The sequence below is a fragment of the Hemitrygon akajei genome, chromosome 4 (assembly GCF_048418815.1).
Source record: "Hemitrygon akajei chromosome 4, sHemAka1.3, whole genome shotgun sequence".
NCBI classification, from domain to species: domain Eukaryota; kingdom Metazoa; phylum Chordata; class Chondrichthyes; order Myliobatiformes; family Dasyatidae; genus Hemitrygon; species Hemitrygon akajei.
The window spans coordinates 164681381-164701468 of record NC_133127.1 but is presented as its reverse complement, the minus strand read 5'-3'; the positions used below and the strand labels follow the sequence as shown (position 1 = coordinate 164701468).

General features: G+C 42.1%; 1 protein-coding gene across 5 annotated transcripts in view; it reads right to left on the bottom strand.

Moving 5' to 3' along the window:
* Positions 1-20088, bottom strand: part of pds5b (PDS5 cohesin associated factor B) — a 278218-nt gene that overhangs the window by 159732 nt on the left and 98398 nt on the right. For all 5 annotated transcript variants that reach the window (XM_073043864.1, XM_073043867.1, XM_073043862.1 and 2 more), the window contains one exon: positions 1270-1396. In XM_073043864.1, the coding sequence (XP_072899965.1) occupies positions 1270-1396 (127 nt within the window). The remainder of the gene's footprint in view (positions 1-1269; positions 1397-20088) is intronic.

Below are 20088 nucleotides of genomic sequence, written 5' to 3'. Positions count from 1 at the left end.
ACCAGATGCCTTGGCCAGGTGTGGCTGGTCGTGGGTGGGGTGAGAGGACAAGGTAAGGGCTGGAGATCCCCGTGCCAGGGCCACGGAGGTCACAGTCCGGAGAGAGCGACCGACCGAGCAAGGAGTGTGACAGGGCACGCGCCCGCGACCCCCCCCCCCCCCCATCGGATCTATCGGCCGATAAAAGTTTGGCTCGAGGGATGACTTTCAGTAGATCTCAATGAGGTAGATGCTCTGCTAATTACGAAACCCTGAGCCCAAACTAAGTCGTCTGTGGATATTTTAGCACCAGGTTCCCCACGAACATTCAGTGTGCTAAATAAGTTTAGAGGCAGTGCCCATCTGTCTGCACTCCAGGCCGGTAGCAACAGCACTTCCCGCTGGTCGTGCGAGGCGGCCGGTTACCCGAGGCCAACCAGTGATCCCTGGCGCTAGGGTATCAGTCACCTAAATGCAGTGATGACCTCGCATGCGTTCAAGTTCAACAGTGGGTATGACAGGTAATGCGGAAAGGTGCAGTTGACTCATATCATTTCATATCGCCAAATCATATCATTTTCTCGCGGTGCAGTAGCACATGCTTTGCAGCCCGGTGGTTGGGGACCACTGAGCTAAGCAACAACAGCCTAACTTTAACTTGCTTATACTTTAAATGTATACACGTTATTTAATGTGTTAATAAATCACCTTTTTCGCTCATTAGTTTTAAAATATTTTTATAACTGTGTTTCAATATAATTGGTTTCTTTTGTAATCCTATGAATTTTACTTTATATATTTAAATACATTATTCTGAGAAAGGGTTCATAGGCTTCACCAGACTAACAAAGGGGTCCCTGGCATTTACAAAAAGGGTAAGAAACCCTGATGTAGAATTTTTGCATGGTGTACATAATGTTAGAAAGTTATTGAATTTCAGAAGGAAAATAATGAACCACACATACACTTGAACTACAGAGCAAGTTTCATCAAATATTATTCCATTATGTTATTAATAGCATTTTAAATTTACTGAGATCACAACTGATGTAAAATGATTATCAAATTGAAGGTTTCAATCTAAAGGGCAAGTTATTATAAGATTAATACAGTACATTAACTTTAAGATAGTAAAATGCATATTTCAAATGATTTTTCTTGTTATAAGTTCTCAATGAAAATGTAATTTGCCCACACAATCAAAACAATCTGTTCTAAGTTTAACTTATCCTTGAATTCAAGAAGTATTTTTACTATTTTGCAATCTTTAAAATAATATTGCTTACTTACTTTATGAGCTGGCACAAGGTTGACAAGAACTGTATCCAAAAGTTCCTGAGAAACAGTGTCCCCCTCACAAACAATGGAACTCATCAAATCCACCATGTGCATGTGAACTTTTTGGTTATGGCCATTGCTGCAAAGTATTCAAAAAGAAAAGAATCAGATTTAATGTAGTTAATGAAGAATTTATCAAGATTTATAACCAGTATAAACTGTCATTATACAAGATCTAAATACAGAATTTCCTAATTCAACCATATCATGCTGCGTAGACGGCAGCAATTCAGAGGCTCAGCATCATCTTCCTCTCAGAAAGCAAGTATATACAATCCCCAAGATTGTATGCATTCCAAGAAAATAGTTCAGTAAGACATACTTTCACTAGCTCCTTAAACTCCTGCTTTCAAATTTGTTTCTTCATTGATCACGTTACCTCTATATTTTTGCTGTATTTCTAACCTGAACAAGAATGAGAATGGTCTGCCTATAAATGAGCCAAATTTATCATTAATAATAGGATTTTAAACCTGCAATGCCATCCACTTGTATCATATAAGAAAAGGTGTAAAGCAGGTGGTTCCATTCCTGCAGAGGCTTAGAATTTACAGAGGTATAGTAGTCCAGATAAAATGCTTCTTAAGGTTGCCAAGATAAGCAAATGATTAAATTTGTGAAGGCATTGGCCATAATCTTTCAATATCCTTTAGATGCAGGATGGAATGTAAATGTTAGATGCTCAGAGACAGGATATAGGTCATACCCCAGTTACGAACACCCAGTTTTTGGTCATACCTACACATGCAAAAGCTCCTACAATATTATAAATACAAAAATCTAATGCACATACATTGTTTCTATGAATTGAAGAATTATTCTCCTCACTCTCTCTCTTTGGGAAAAGAAACAATGGTATGACTATTGAGGTGAATGGTAGGACACTGGGAATACAGAATCATAATTCCTTGAAAGAGGCATCACAGGTAGATGGGGTCATAGAGAGGAGTTTTGGTACACTTGTTCATTATGTGCCCTGTCATATGACATGGGCAATCATGGTCTTTCTATGTCCATGATGGTCCTTGGCAAATTTTTCTACAGAAGTCATTTGCCATTGCCTTCTTCTAGGCAGTGTCATTATAGGACAGATGACCCCAGCTATTATCAATACTCTTCAGAAACTGTCTGCCTAGTGTCAGTGGTCGCATAACCAGTTGCTCCTACAACCATCCACCATCTGCACCCATGGCTTCACATAATCCTGATCAGGGGGCTAAGCAGGTGCTACACCTTGCCCAAGGGTGAAATGCAGGCTAGCAGAGGAGGAAGCCCCCTCTACCTCCTTTGGAAGAGACACATCTTCACCCCGCCATCCTCTTGGCACATTAGCCTCCATACATTAAGGTAATGAGTATAGGAGTTGGGATGTTATGTTGAAGTTGTACAAAACATTGATGAGGCCTAAACACAAAGTACACTGCAGATGCTGTGGTCAAAGCAACATGTACAACACGCTGGAGGAACTCAGCACGTCCGGCAGCATCCGTGGAAACAGTCAAGGTTTCGGGCCGAGACGCTTTGTTAGTACTGAAGAGGGAGGGGACAGGGGCCCTATAAAGAAGGTGGGGGGAGAGTGGGAAGAAGGCTGGCAGGTGCCAGGTGAAAAACCAATTAGAGGAAAGATCAAGGGGTGGGGGAGGGGAAGCAGGGAGGGGATAGGCAGGAAAGGTGAAGAAGGAATGTAAGGGGAAAGCACTATGTGTAGTAGAAGAAGGCAGAATCATGAGAGAGGTAGCTGGAGGAGGAGGCAGAGTTAAACTGGGATGGGGGAAGGGAGAGGGAGGGAATTACCAGAAGTTGGAGAATTCAATGTTCATGCCAAGGGGCTGGAGACTACCCAGACAGTATATGAGGTGTTGCTCCTCCAACCTGAGTTTGGCCTCATCATGGCAGTAGAGCAGGCCGTGTATGGACATATCTGAATGGGAATGTGAAGCAGAGTTGAAGTTGATGGCAACTGGGAAATCCTGTCTGTTGTGGCAGACGGAGCGGAGGTACTCGACAAAGCATCCCCCAATCTGCGTCGGGTCTCGCCAATGTAGAGGAGGCCACACCGGGAGCACCGGATGAAATAGATGACCCCAACAGACTCACAAGTGAAGTGTTGCCACACCTGGAAGAACTGTTTTGGGCCCTGAATAGTGATAAGAGAGGAGGTGTAGAGACAGGTGTAGCACTTACATCGGCGAGACCCGACGCAGATGGAACTTAGAACAAAAGCTGCAGAACAAAAGCATGAAGGAGGTGTGGGATGGGATGAAGATCACCACCGGATGCGGTGCAAAGCGGGGGGCAAACATAAGTGGAGATGTGGAGAAAGCGAACCAGCTGAATAACTTCTTCAATAGGTTCAATAGCACAATCTCATCCTCACCGGAGAACTCCACACCAGGCTTGTCTTTCTACTCGTCCTCCCTCTTACTTCCCCTCACAGGAAAATAGCCACTCACAGGAGACCTTGCCCACGCCCGGGATTACGGCTGCACAGATGATAGGTCAACTGAGGAAGATCTGTACCAGCAAGGCGGCTGGACCGGATGGAGTATCCCCACGATTACTGAGGGCCTGTGCGACTGAGCTGGGAGAACCACTACAGCACATCTTCAACATGAGCCTGGAGCAGAGAAGAGTACCCAGACAGTGGAAAACATCCTGTATTGTCCCGGTACCGAAGAAACCACAACCAAAGGAGTTGAATGACTTCAGACCTGTTGCCTTGACGTCGCACGTGATGAAGACCATGGAGCGGCTGATAATACAGAATCTGAGGCCACAAACCAGGCACGCCCGGGATCCTCTTCAGTTTGCGTATCAGGAGAAGGTGGGAGTGGAGGATGCTATCACGTATTTGCTGCACAAATCCCTCTCTCACCTGGATGGGGTCAGTGGTGCTGTGAGGATTACATTCCTGGACTTCTCTAGTGCCTTTAACACCATCCAGCCCAGGATCTTAAGGCACAAACTAACGGAAATGGGAGTAGACTCTCACATGGTGACTTGGATAGTGGACTACTTGACAGATAGACCTCAGTATGTGCGATTGGGAGACTGTAGGTCTGACACTGTGGTCAGCAGCACAGGAGCGCCGCAGGGGACTGTGCTCTCTCCGGTCCTGTTCACCCTGTACACATCAGACTTCCAATATAACTCGGAGTCCTGCCATGTGCAGAAGTTCGCTGATGACACAGCCATAGTGGGGTGTGTCAGGAATGGACAGGAGGAAGAGTATAGGAAACTGATACAGGATTTTGTGATATGGTGCAACTCAAACTACCTGCGTCTCAATATCACCAAGACCAAGGAGATGGTGGTGGACTTTAGGAGATCTAGGCCTCATATGGAGCCAGTGATCATTAATGGAGAATGTGTGGAGCAGGTTAAGACCTACAAGTATCTGGGAGTGCAGTTAGACGAGAAGCTAGACTGGACTGCCAACACAGATGCCTTGTGCAGGAAGGCACAGAGTCGAATGTACTTCCTTAGAAGGTTGGCGTCATTCAATGTTTGTAGTGAGATGCTGAAGATGTTCTATAGGTCAGTTGTGGAGAGCGCCCTCTTCTTTGTGGTGGCATGTTGGGGAGGCAGCATTAAGAAGAGGGATGCCTCACGTCTTAATAAGCTGGTAAGGAAGGCGGGCTCTGTCGTGGGCACAGAACTGGAGAGTATGACATCGGTAGCAGAGCGAAGGGCGCTGAGTAGGCTACGGTCAATCATGGAAAGCCCTGAACATCCACTGCATAGCACCATCCAGAGACAGAGAAGCAGCTTCAGCGGCAGGTTGCTATCGATGCAATGCTCCTCAGACAGGATGAAGAGATCATTACTCCCCAATGCCATTCGGCTTTACAATTCAACCGCCGGGGGAAGATATGTTAAAGTGCCGGGGTTATGACTGAGCTTAAGTTACCATTCAATGTATTTTAGTAAACTATTTAAGAACTTTTTAAAAGCTATTTATTAATGCTTTTTTTGAGAGGGTGATTTTAGATGCATATCATATTTATACTGAGTTAAGTATTGTATGTAATTGTTTTTGATACAATAAGTGTATGGGACATTGGAAAAATGTTGAATTTCCCCATGGGGATGAATAAAGTATCTATCTATCTATCATTAATATTAACAATCATTTGCATATATACAGTACTTCAAGAGCATAAAAAAGTAGTAACAGAGTATTCAGATAGGCAATACAGCTGGCATTGTACATGTAGCAAACACAGTTGAAGCTAACAGATACAAAGAGAGACACGGCACTGAATCAAATGTGGCTTATACACAGCAACACCTGTGGCTCTACTTGTTTTTGATGAGGCGCCAATACTATCAATAGGATCACTCTTCCCCTCCCCTACACACACCAACATACAAACAGCATAGATTTGGCAACTGTTGTATCCCTTCTCTATGCTGGCATAAAGAACATTCATAAACTATTAAGTCATCAGCCCACAATCATTGCTATGCTATGCCTGCAGTAAATTTTCCTTTTCAAACACACTGCACCCCTATTTCCAATTCTTCTCATCTATCTCAACTGAAAGGCATAAAATTAGGAATACTAACATGCTATTCCTATTCTTTTTGAATCCACATTTTGCTTTTTCCAGTAGTGGTTAGATTGTTTTTGCTTTTTGTTGATCCAGATTATTTACTAGGTTTCTGGTATTGAAGTTCTTGAGGTTGTCGTAGCTGGATAAGCTCCCACCAACTATTAAATGTTCCCAAAGGTGTGCGTCTCAAATAGCCTTCGACAACCAAGTCCAGCTCCTAGCCTTCATGTATAGCTTAGCTACTAAGCCTAATGGCACCATTTCTACTGATAGGAGAAGGGGCAAGGGGGGTGAGGGGTTGGTTACTGGAGTCTTAAAACCAATCGGTTTGGGCAGCTGGGGCTCATCAGTCATGGCTGGGAGCTCATCTAGGAGAAGGAAAACTCTGATCTCAAACCTCCACTGCTTTGCGGCTATACCCCCTCATGGGGAAGGGTTCGGGAGTAAACAGGGGAGTCTAGAGGTGAAGTCCCTAAGGCAGCCCTACAATGAGTTTAAAGCTGACTGGCAACTATTGTACCACCACTGGTGCCAAACTATAACTGTATCTGCCATTCCTTTGGATTCATCAGCTGTGTTGAGGGGGAGTCTGCTGCATGGCAACAGCTCGCTCTCCATATCGTACCGCCCTGCCTTGCGTATCACAGACAGCTAGGAAGCAATATCCATGGTTGACCCCGACCAACGAAGGGCCTCAACAAACTGAAGTATGTTCTGATAAGCACCTTTCATTCACATTTTTGCACTCATTCTTCCCATTCCCTTCCAGTACTCCTTGCTAATTATATGCCTGTTGTTTTTAGTTTGTTTTCTGAAACAAGCTGTTTTTGAGTTTGAACACTAAATGACATTCCAGTAACTAGCAAGCAGCACTGTTTAAGTATGGAATTTTGCACTACTCAAGTACCCAATGCAAGCCTGATGAAGGATTCAAGCACTTGGATGGACCAGTTCTACAGATGAAGATGCAAGAAGTGTCAAGACTGATCTTAGTGGATACAAAATATAGCATTAAAGCTCAACTTCTGAAGAATTCACAACGTATTAAGTAAGCCAATGGACCAAATAACTGGCTGCCTTCTTAATGCAAATTAGCTTCCTGTTAAGCAAAGAGAATAGGAAATGACAACTATGAATCTTGCTTCAAGGAATGTGTCACACATACAACATATGAAATAGGAACGGAGTACACCAATTTGGCTGAAGTTGATTTTAAAAAAATCATAGTCTAATTAGGGAGAGCCAGCATGGCTTTGCGGACGACAGGTCATGCCTTACCAACTTGACTGAGTTTTTTTGACAAACTGATGAGAGAGACTGATGAGAATAGGGCAGCAAATGTTGTCTACATGGATTTTAGTAAGACATCTGACAGGTTAGTAAATTTGCAGATGATACCAAGATTGGGAGCTGTGGATAGTTTAGGAGACTGGCAAACAATACAGCATGATATAGATCAGTTATAGATATGGGCTGAGAAATGGCTGATGGAGTTTAACGCAGATAAATGTGAAGGGTTGCACCTCAGAAGGGCAAATGCAAGGAGACAATACACTATTAAGGGCAAGACCTTTAACAGTGTTGCTAAGCAGAGAGATTCTGCGATCAAAGTTCATAGCTCCTTGAAAGAGGTTAAAAGGTGGTTAAGAAGGCTTATGGAATGTTTGCTTTTATTAGTTGAGGTACTTGAGTTCAAAAGTCAAGAGGCTATGTTGCAACTTCATAAAACTCTGGGTTAGGCTACATCTGGAGTACTGTGTACAATTCTGGTCACCCAACTGTAGGAAGGATGTTGAGGCTTTGGAGAGGGTACAGAAGAGGTTTACCAGGATGCTGCCTGGTTTTCAAAGCTCGTGCCATCACAAGAGGCTAGATAAACTTGGTCTATTTTCTCTGGTGTGTTGGAGGCTGAGAGGAGATCTGATAGAGGTTTAGAAGATTATGGGAAGCAGACAGAGAGGACAGAGAGTATTTGTTTCCCCAAGAATGTCGAATACCAGAGGGCATGCTTTGAAGGTGAGAGGGTATAGGTTCGGGTGGGGGGGGGGGGGAGGGGTGAGAGGCAACGTCTTTTCACTCAGAGACTCATGGACGTCTGGAATCCACTGCCTAGAATGGTGGTAGAGGTAAATACATTTCAAGAGATTTTTTGAATCCGCATGTGTATGAAAGGAAAGTGGAGGGATATGGACATGGTGGCGGTAGAGAGAATACAGTTCAGGCATTTTTTTATTCGCTTTTTAGCTGATTTGGCACAACACTCTGCCTGTGCTGTACTACTCAGTCCTAAAAGGATTCCAGCAACTTGCCAAAAGCAAAAAATAACTTCTCCTTTTCTTAAGTGAGCAATCACTAATTCTTTTTTTTTTAAAAAGACTCGAGTTTAGATTTCCCCCCCACAAGAAACATCCTCTCCAAATCCACATTGTCAAGACCCATTATGCTTCATTCAATGCCCCTATCACTCTAAGCTACAGCACATACAAGCTGAGCCTATTCAACTATTTTCATAACACCATTCAAGATATTTGTCAAATGAACATTCCCCAAAATGCACCTAACATCAATATCTATACTTAAATAAGGAAACTGATACTGAATACATTAATCCAGGTGCAGTCTCATCAACCTCCATTACAGCTGCAGATAGCCTACATATCCTGGGAATCAAGTGTAAACATAACTGAGGCTGTGCCCACCAGTATCAAATCCATCTCTATGCTCTGCATTGACCTATGCTCAAAGGATAGGCAAATGCTGGGGCACAAAGATACTCTAAAGGGCATCCTGGAGTACAAAAGCATCAACAACGATGACTTGGGAGCCAGGGGTGATGGAGATAGAAGGTGGGGTGGGGAGGGGGTCTCAATGTAGTGCCAGTCAGTTCATCAAGATTAATGCTATTTCAAAGCTCAAAGACTCAATGCCAAGGCAGAATGATACTGGTTGATGAAATAGAAGGTTGGTCGACACCATCTCCCTGAGCAACATACGTCTCCATGTCAGAGAGCCAATGCAATCAAGACCGATCAAGCCTGATGGTCCAAGGAGCCATCACCACCAACAGTAGTGTGACCTCCCTACTTTTATACTAAATTCCCCCACCAATAAACAGCATCACTGTTAGATCTCCCAATTACTTATAATACCTGTATAATAACTTTTTGCAAATCACTTGCTGGAAAACCCAGATCCTTTTGCATCTCTGAATCCTGCAATCTCTCAGCACTTTAGATATTATATTCTTCCTGCCAAAATTAATTTCCTCTTTCCCCTACTTTATTTTCCAGATCTCTGCCCATTAACAACCTACCTATATCCCTTTTCAGTCTTTCCTATATCCTCTTCATGACTTGCTTTCTTACCCACTTTTGTATCAACCACAGATTTAGCCACTCCATCTCGTGTCTTTATTTCAAGTTATTTACATACATTGTAAAAGGCTAAGGCCCTACTACTGATCCCTGTGACACCTCTTGTTACATGTCACAATCAGAAAAGATGTTTGCTGTCTTTTTCCGCATTCCTTCCATGCCAATTTACCTTGCCTAGCACGACCTTTAGTTTTCCCTTAATATCAAATACCTTTGGAAACCAAAGTATAGTACAATGATACCTCACTTAGCAATCAGGATATGTCTCTGGGTATCTTGGTGTGAAATAAATCAGCTCAAAAACATTATGCATAAATGGAGATTAATTACTGAAAGCATTATATTTCTGTCTATGAGCATAAGTGAGGGCCTCATTGAGGATAAACAAAAGGCATTAAATTATTAAACAGTGAGCATGCAGAATGCATTGGAAACTGACAAAAATTAAATCACAAAGACATTAGGAGAGAAAGTGGAAGAGGCTACAGCTGAGTGTGTAAGCCAAGCTATAGCTCATACTACCGGGAATTGGGATCTGGGTGTCACTTTTTCTTTTAGAAGAGATCTAGCATTACTTTCTTTACATGGAGCATTTCTCTGGAGGTGGTACATCAAAATCATCCAGTCGTGGACATTAGTGAAGCACAACTTCAACCAAATACTGTTTGTATACATGCTGATGACTTCCACTTAATATGCTGACATAATCAACGGCCTTCACCATATTACACAACCTCCTTCTCAACTGTGTATTATAACTAAATTTTTATTACAACTCTCTAAAGGTGCCTCAAAGAAAGGTAACAAGCCTTGAAAAAGGATGTGGTATTCCAGTTCATTCACTGTTTAGTAGAAAGTAGATCATCTCCAGTTGCTGGGTTATCAGTGTTCTAGGATGGCCAGGAGCATTCAATAGAGCTTTAAACTCAAGGTTATTTTTACTGAAGGAATGTTTCACTCCGGTAAAAATCCTGAACCACTATCAGAAGATGGCAACATTAATCAAGCCCTCATTTACCCTTCAGATTACAGGCAGATGCTCTTAGTTCAATAATTCTAAGATTTTCTACATCAACAAGATTTCAGCACATCTCTTTATGCATTCCCCATAGCAAGAGTAACAGGTGGTCTTTAGTTGCCTTGAATCCAGCTGCATGTTTTCCTTCTCAGGCTCCACCATGAGCTAAACTATTCTCCCATCTAGTTCCAATTTCTGGCTTTTCCCCCCCATATGCCTTGACACCCTGACTAATTAGATACCTAACAATCTCCTCCTTAAACACCCTCAATGATCGGGCCTTCACAGCTGTATGTGGCAACGAATTCCATAAATCCATGACCCTCTGGCTAAAAATACTTCTCCTCATCTCTGTTTTAAATGGGTACCCTCTAATTTTAAGACTGTGGACTCACCCACCAAGGGAATCAGCCTTTCCACATCTACTCTCTCCAACCCTTTCAACATTCAAAATGTTTCTATGAGATCCCCTCTCATTCTTCTATACTCTAATGAATCCAGTCCAAGAGCCAACAAACGCTCCTCATATGTTAGACCCTGCATTCCAGGAATCATCCTTGTAAATCTTCTCTGAACTCTCTCCAGTACATCCCTTCTAAGACAGGGGGCCCAAAATTGCACACAGTATTCCAAATGAGGTCTCACCAGTGCCCCATAGAGCCTCATCAACACCTCCTTACTCTTATACACTATTCCTCTTGAAATGAATGCCAACATAGCATTCGCTTTCCTTACTGCCGATCAAACCTGGTGGTTAACCTTTAGGGTATCCTGCATGAGGACCCCCAAGTCCCTTTGCACTTCTGATTTTTGAATTTTCTCCCCATCTAAATAATAATCCACCCGATTATTTCTTCTTCCAAAATGTACAACCATACATTTCTCAACACTGTATCCCACCTGCCATTTCTTTGCCCACTCTCCTAAACTGACCAAGTCTCTCTGCAGCCTTTCCGTTTCTTCCAACACTTCCTGTTCCTCTACCTACCCTAGTGTCATCCACAAACTTAGCCACAAAACCATTTAATCCTTAATCTAAATCATCGATATACAGTCAGCCCTCCTTATCTGTGGATTCCATATGTGCAGATTCAACCAACTGTGGATCGGGAAAACCCAGAAGTTCTCTCTCCAACACTCGTTGCTTGAGCATGTACAGACTATTTTTTCTTGTCATTATTCCCTAAACAATACAGTATAACAACTATTTACATAGCATTTACATTGTATTAGGTATTATAAGTAATCTAGAAATGACTTAAAAGTACAGGCAATCCCTGGGTTATGAATGAGTTCCATTCCTGAGTCCATCTTTAAGTCGGAACAGGTACATCCAGTATTATTTAGCGTCAGTTATTCAAACGTTTTTCTTAGTATATAGTATATATTTTACCTTTCCATGCATAAGAAACATATGTATTTCAATAATTTCACCACTGCGTTACTTAGTAATAATTGTAGCTTTCATTGAGACAGGGCCTTTCACATTCTCCGTTAAAATTGTTCCGATCGTTGACCAACTGTAGCCTAATGCTTTTCCAATGACCGATGGCATTTCACCTCTTTCTGATCGCTTTATTACTTCCACCTTATTTTCAATTGCGATCGTAATTATTTTCGTGAACAGAAACACTGCGAATTCAGAGCTGCGCCGCAAGGTCCACCGCACTGAGACATGTTAAATAAAGTCCGGGGTTCCGCTGGGTCCTAAAGACCATCACACTGATACATGTCAAATAAGGGACTTGAGCATCCGCGAATTTTGGTATCCACGGGGGGTGGAGGGCCGACTGTACAATGTAAAAAGAAGTGGCCCCTACACTGACCCCTGCAGAACACCACTAGTAACCGGCAACCAACCAGAATAGGATCCCTTTATTCCCACCCTTTGCTTTCTGCCTATCAGCCAATGCTCTACCCATTCCTATATCTTTCCTGTAATTCCATGGGCTCTCATCTTATTAAGCAGCCTCTTATGCGGTACCTTATCAAAGGCCTTTTGAAAATCCAAATACACAACATCCACAGCCTCTCCCTTGTCAATCTTATTTGAGATTACCTCAAAAAATTCCAATAGGTTGGCGAGGCAGGATCTTCTCTTCATGAAACCATGCTGGCTTGGGCCTATCTTGACATGCACCTAGAGGTATTTCATAACCTTGTCCTTGAGGATCGACTCCAATAACTTTCCAACTACCGATGTCAGACTACTAGGTCTGTAATTTTCTTTTTGCTGCCTCCCTCCTTTCTTAAACAGCGGAACTACATTTGTGACCTTCCAGTCCTCCTGAACCATGCCAGAGTCTATTGATTCCTGGAAGATCATTTTCAATGCCTTCACAATCTCCAAAGCCACCTCCTTCAGAACCTGTGGGTGCATCTCATCAGGTCCGGGAGACTTATCTATCCTTAGTCCTTAGACTTAACTTTTCTTTCCTAATGAGTTTCTTAGTTTCCTTCTGTAAGTTTTTAAAGTCATCCAGTCCTCAGTTTTCCCACTAATTTTTGCTTCCTTGTATGCCGTCTCTTTTGCTTTTATTTTAGCCTTAACCTCTCTCGTTAGCCACATTTGTGCCATTTTTCCCATTCATGATTTTCTTTTTTCTTGGAATATATTTTTCCTGCACTTTCTTTATTTCTTGTAGGAATTTCATCCAATTCTACTCTACCATCCCTCCATCTAGCTTACTTTTCCAATCAACATGGGCCAGTTCCTCTCTCATATCACTGCAATTTCCTTTGTTCCACTGAAATATCGATACACCTGATACCAGCTTCTCCTTTTCAAATTTGAAACTGAACTCAATCATATTATGATCACTACTTCCAAGTGGTTCCATTACCTCTAGCTCCCTAATCGCCTCAGGTTCATTACACAGCACCCAATCCAAAACAGCCGATCCCCTGGTGGGCTTATGGACAAGCTGCTCCAAAAAGCCATCCCGTAGGCATTCTACGAACTCCCTCTCCTGAGATCCAGTACCTTCCTGACTTTACCAATCCACTTTCATATTAAAATTCCCCATAATTATCTTGACATTTTCGTTCTGACACGCTTTTTCTATTTCCAGCTGTAACTTGCAGTCCACATCCCAGCTGCTGTTTGGAGGCCTGTATATAACTGCTACTAGTGTCTTTTTACCCTTACCATTTCTTAACTCGACCCATAAGGATTCTACCTCTTCTGATCCTATGTCCCTTCTTTCTAGTGATTTGATATCGTTGCTTACCATCAGGGCCACATCACCCCCTTTACCTACCTTCCTATCTTTCCTAAACACTGTTTATCCTTGGACATTCAGCTCCCAATCACATCCATCATTTAGCCATGACTCGGTGATGGCCACAATGTCGTATCTTTTAACCTGTAGCTGTACAACAAGGTCATCCACTTTATTTATAATGCTGTGTGCATTTAAGTACAGTACATTTAGATCAGTACGTTACCGATTTTGCTATATTTTTTTTTTAATCGCACAGCAAATTACTCTATCTATTCACCTGCCAGTCCTTCTTGCCATTTTTACTGCACAGCATCTTTGACTTATTCCTATTTTCCTCTCTCTCGACCCTAACACCCTGGTTTCCTTCTCCCTGCCAACTTAGTTTAAACCCTCCCTAACATCTATATTAAACAATCCCGCCAGGATATTAGTACTCTTTGAGTTCAGGTTTAACCCATCATTTTTGTACAAGTCATTCCTCTCCCAGAATAGATCCCAATGATCCACTAATTTGAAGCCCTGTCCACTGCACCAGTTATTTAGCCACACATTCATCTGCTTAATTCTGCTACTCTTACCTTCATTAGTGCATGGCTCACACAGTAATCCTGAGATTACTACTCTGGAGGTCCGGCTTTTAAATTTCTTCTTAGCTCCCAGTAATCTTCCTTTAGGACCTCCTCTCTTTTTCTGTCTATGTCACTGGTACCAACATGTACCAAGACTCTCCTCAGAATGCTCTGGACCTGATCTGAGACATCCAGTATCCTAGCAGCAGAGAGGCAACACACCATCCGGGTATCCTTGTCTGGCTCGCAGAATCTCTTTGTCTGTTCCCCTCACTATGGAATCCCCTATAACTACTGCATCTCTCCTGGCTCTCTTGATCACGGCACTGGGGAGAGTGTCAGAGTCCCGTTTGCTGTGGTCTTTCTCTGTCAGGTCAACCTCTCCAACAGTATCTAAAACGATATATCGATTTCTGAGGGGGACTGTCACAGAGGTGCTGTCCACTATCTCTCTATAGGTATTATCAATCACCTCCTCACTTTTCCTAATTAGCTGAAGGTCATCAAGTTGCAGCTCCAGATCCCTAACACGTACCTTAAGGAGCCTCGTCTCAATGCACCTGGTGCAGATGTAATCCTTGGGGAGGCTGGGAGTCTCCCAGAGCCTCCACATCTGGCACTCCAAGCACAACACTAATCCTAGATGCATACCTCTGATGCTACTGTTATTACTAAATAAATAAACCTGTAACTCACTCCTTCACTATCAGACTCAATGGTCGCTGGAAGCCGCTTCCTGTTTCCACCTAAAAGTCTGTTGAGCCAAAGCCCTATCACTCTGCACTCTCTCACTCCACTGCCCACTGGATATGGCGGTGTTCTTTTTAAGTCTTCTGCGCTCTGAGGTCACGCGCCTGCGCAGTCATGCCTTTTATCCCAAGTAGTTTTTTTTTTATCTGAATTTTCTCCCGAAAAATGGCGACTTGTTCTGTTGCCTGCTTGCTGTGAATCGAAAAAACCACTGAAAATTGCTTCCCTTTTTAAACCTTCCACGCTCTGAGGTCACATGCCTGCATGTGTATCCCAAGTAGTTATAAATTATCTGATGGCATATATAGTGATTTCTCGAACTTACGGTAATGAACTCCCTCTCCCTTCACCATTCCACAATCCCCTTTTTCCTCTCTCACCTCATCTCCTTACCTGCCCATCATCTCTCTCTGGTACTCCTCCCTCTTTTCTTTCTTCCATGGCCTTCTGTCCTCTCCTAAGATTCCCCCTTCTCCAGTCCTGTCTCTATTTCACCAACTTCCCAGCTCTTTACCTCACCCCCTCCACCCACCCCCAACCCCCAGATTCGCCAATCACCTTGTGTTTCATCCTCCCCTACCCACACCTTCTAACTCTGACTCCTCATCCTTTTTTTCTACAAGCCCTGATAAAGGGTCTCAGCCTGAAACGCTAACTATACTCTTTTCCATAGCTGCCGTGTGTGTGTGTGTGTGTGTGTGTGTGTGTGTGTGTGTGTGTGTGTGTGTGTGTGTGTGTGTGTGTGTGTGTGTGTGTGTGTGTGTGTGTGTGTGTGTGTGTGTGTGTGTGTGTGTGTGTGTGTGTGTGTGTGTGTGTGTGTGTTGCTTGGATTTCCAGCATCTGCAGATTCTCTATATGTAGTGATGCATTTGATTGTTCACCTATATGTACAACCAACTCTTCAACAAACTGCCCCTTCACCGAGTTATGTGAAACAATGGTCTTGGTCAGCACAGTAAATATCACTCAAATGTTAGCTTGTCATTTACCACATTCAATTATTTTTCCCACCAGCCTTGTTTCTATTATTTGATTTACATCTTTCCAAATATGAACCTTTAGCACCTGCCTTCTCTGCCATTTACCGTAGATTCCGGACTACAGAGCGCACCTGATTAAAAGCCGCTGGCTCTAATTTTAGAAATAAAATCAATTTTTTAATTGTAAAGGCCACACCGGATTTTAGGCCGCACCGCTACTTTTAAATATACATACGTATCGGTAACACAAATTACGTTGCATATACTTTTTTACTGAACAGCACGAACAACATTCCAGTATCTCCTAGCGACTGGTAAAAATATATAGACTGCAGCCTACCAGGAAAAGTTATTGATCGCCTTTAACTTAAAAGCAGCGTTTTCGCTCGGGTCTGACGCGCTTGCGTAACGCGATCGGGTCTAATCGGGTCTGACGCGCTTGCGTAACGCGATCAGGTCTAATCGGGTCTGACGCGCTTGCGTAACGCGATCGGGTCTAATCGGGTCTGATGCGCTCGGGTCTGACGCGCTCGGGTCTGACGCGCTTGCGTAACGCGATCGGGTCTAATCGGGTCTGATGCGCTCGGGTCTGACGCGCTCGGGTCTTGCTTTTCTTCGAGTATTTTCCATGTTGATGAGGGTGAGTACAAATGACTGATTTACAATAATTTAATTGTGAAAGTGCGCTTGATTTATCGTACAATTTCATTGGACCTCTGTGAACTACTCATCAATTTTATTGGTCTACTGTTACGAGGCAAAATGTTTACGAGGCGGCATGAAAAAAAACCATGTATTAGCCGCTCTGGATTAAAGGCTGCAGAGTTCAAAGCTGTTCAAAATGTGGGAAAAAAGTAGCGGCTTATAATCCGGAATCTACGGTACTTTACAATTCTCAAGCATTCTGGTTATGCAACACACTAACATAATTAACTAACAAAGGCATCATGGTAGGATAGTGGTTAGAACAAATGATCAGGATTGAATTCCCCAAAGGAGATTACGCGTTTTCCCATGACCACATGGATTTCCTCCTGGTTCTCCTCCTTTACCCCATATTCTAAAAAGATACTTGGATTACTAAAGGTTAGTAAATTGTGGGCGTGCTATGCTGGCACTGGAAGCATGGTGACACTTGTGAGCTTCCCCCAGCACATATTCAGGCTGTGGGTCATTGATGCAAATGATGCATTTCACTGTATCCTTCAATGTAAATGTGACAAACAAAGGTAATCTAATCAATTTTATCTTAATTTAGAAACAGACAACCCCAACAATGCAGTTCCAGCTTTTCCCAGCTCTGATGCCAGGATAACCATATTTCTTTGTTAAAGAGACAGAATTTTTTCTCTAATCATCAAGAGGACCAATCATATGCTTGCAATTTCTTTGTAGACAGTATGCATGTTTTGGTCATTAGTTAAACTACAGGTAATCTCCAGCAAACAAAAGTTTAATTTTTGAAGGTCAATTTGTCCATAATTCAGAAAACACTCAAATATTACTTGATATGGTAACTATACCTTCACAATACTGTTTTCTCTTTCTGCATAAAATGTGAACAGATCTTCATGCTGAGTCCTAAAACTAGATAAAGAAAACCCAATTAAATAACACAAAAAGCATTATACCTGTTCACTTAGTTATTGAGAAAAATGATCCAATATTATGTGTATTTAAAGTTATGTGAACCGTTGTTTTCAGTAACTGGGGTGACCTCCTTATACAGCAATAACTTCAACCAATCATTTCCAGTAACTGTTGATCAGTCCTGCACATTGGCTTGATGGAATTTTAGGCCATTCCTCCTTACAAAATTTCTTCAACTATGGACTATTTGCTTCAGATCCTTCCTCAAAAATTCTACAGGATTAAGAACAGGACTTTGACTCAGCCATTCCAAAGCACAAATTTTCTTCTTTTTAAACCATGCTATTGTTGAGTTACTCTCGTCTTTCGGATCATTTTCTTGTTGCATTATCCAATTTCTATTAAGCCTCAGGTGATGTACTGCTACCCTGACATTCTCCTGTAAAATGTCTTGATATGATTTTGAATTCATTGTTCCCTCAATGACTGCAAGCTATCCTGACCCTGAGGCACAAAGCAGCCCCAAACTTTGATGCTCCTTCCACCATGCTTTACAGCTGAGCTGAGGTTTTGGTGTCGGTGTGTAGTGCTGTTTTTCCTCCACACAAAACAATATGCATTTCTGCCAAGAAGTTCAACTTTTGTCTCATCTGTCCACAGAACATTGTTCCAGAAATGTTGTAGAACATCGAGGTGGTTCTTTGCAAACTTGAGACATGCAGCAATGTTTTATTTTGGAGAACAATGGCTTCCTCCATGGTGTCCTTCCATGAACACTATTCTTGTTCAGTGTTCTTCCTTATAGTGGACATGTGAAAAGACTTTAGCAAGTTCTAGAGATTTCTGCATGTCTTTTGCTGTTACTCTTGGGTTCTTCTTTACCTATTTCAGCATTGCACATTGTGCTCTTGGTGTGATCTTTGCAGAATAGCAACAGTACTGACTTCCCTTCATTTCTCTTACTGTGGACTGATGAAATGTTTTTGTAGCCTTTTCCAATTTCATGCAGCTCTACAATTCTTCTTCTACTAAGGTCTTCTGAAAGTTGTTTTGATCGACGCATGATGCACATAAACAGATCTTTCTTGAGAAGAGCAGGGTCTGTCAGTAACGCATCTTTGCGTGTCTTTTTTTTAAATATATAGTGCTGGACACCTCTACAATCCACATCTCCATCTCATTGATTGGAACACCTGTCTCCAAATAGCTTTTGTAGAAGGCATTACGCCAGAGGTTTACATACTTTTTCCAACAAATGCATGTAATATTGGATCATTTTTCTCAATAAATAAATGAACAAGTATAATGTTTTTCTGTCTTATTTATTTAATTGGGTTTTAGGACTTGCATGAAGATCTGATCACATTTTAGGTCATTTTTATGCAGAAATAGAATTCACAAGCTTTCTAGCACCACTGTATAATGAGCGTCATCAAAAGCACATGCAAGATCAAGTACTATAAGTGAAGAGCATGAGACCAACTCTGAGGAAACAAATTCTGCAGTTCATAGGAATGAACATCTCCACATACAGATCTTTGATTATTACACTTTATATTATGGAAGCTCATTCGTCTGCAAGATGCCCAGAAGTGGGGTGTTCATAAGCCAGGACAGCCCTTATAATATTCAAATATTGACATAACTGCAGTGAGTTTAAAAAAAAAGGGCCAAATTTTTTAGCAGCAAAGTAATGTTGCTCAACATTGACAGTGAATTACATTTATCTTCCACCATAGGTTCACTTTGGCCAATATTAGTTGCTGTCAGATATAGAGAATCAATGAGGTCATCAAGTAAGATGAGCAGCCAAACACATCAGAAAATTTTCACACAGTCAAATAAAGAAATTAAAACCCTTAATAAGCTTTAAGCTGTTTAAAGAAGGGAACAGTGGCAATTAAGCTGGAAGATGAATAAATTTTAAATTGTCTTTTGAAATACTATCTAAAGAAAAGTCATGGTAGAAAAAGTAACTGGAGAGGGGTAAAAAGCCAGCAGGACAATGATTTCAAAGTCCTGCACAGTGAATGTGAAATTAGAGACTGAAGAGCAGAACCTCCAGAGTAGTCATCTCCAGGTCACACCCCAGTACCACGTATTAGTCAGGGTAGGAATAGGATGATAATACAATGAATGAGTGGCTGAGGAAGTGGTGCAAGGGGCAAGGTTTCAGATTTCTGGATCATTGGAATCTCCTCTGTAGAAGGTATGACCTGCGCAAATAGGATAGGTTACACCTGAACCCAGAGGACTAATATCCTGGTGGGCAGGTTTGCTAGATATTGTGGAGGATTTTAAAAGTGTGTTGGTAATATGATGGGAACCAGAGTGATAGGACTAAGGATGGGGTAGCTGTTTATCAAGTCAATACAGTGTGTAATGAGACTGTGAGGAAGGACAGACAGATGATAGGGTAAAATTGCAGTCAGTGGAATGAGGTAAGTGCAACATGGGGACAGAAATTGAAAAAGGTGATGAAAATAGGACTGTTATATTTGAATGCACATAGTATACAGAATAAGGTAGATGATTTTGTAGTACAGTTCGAGATTGGCAGGTATGACATTGTGAGCATCACTAAGACATACATGAAAGATGACATTTGGGAACTTGACATCCAAGGATACCTTGTTTTGAAAGAGCAGGCAGGTAGGCGGAGGGTGGCTGTGCTGGTAAAAAAAAATCAAATCAAAGGTGTAAAATCCTT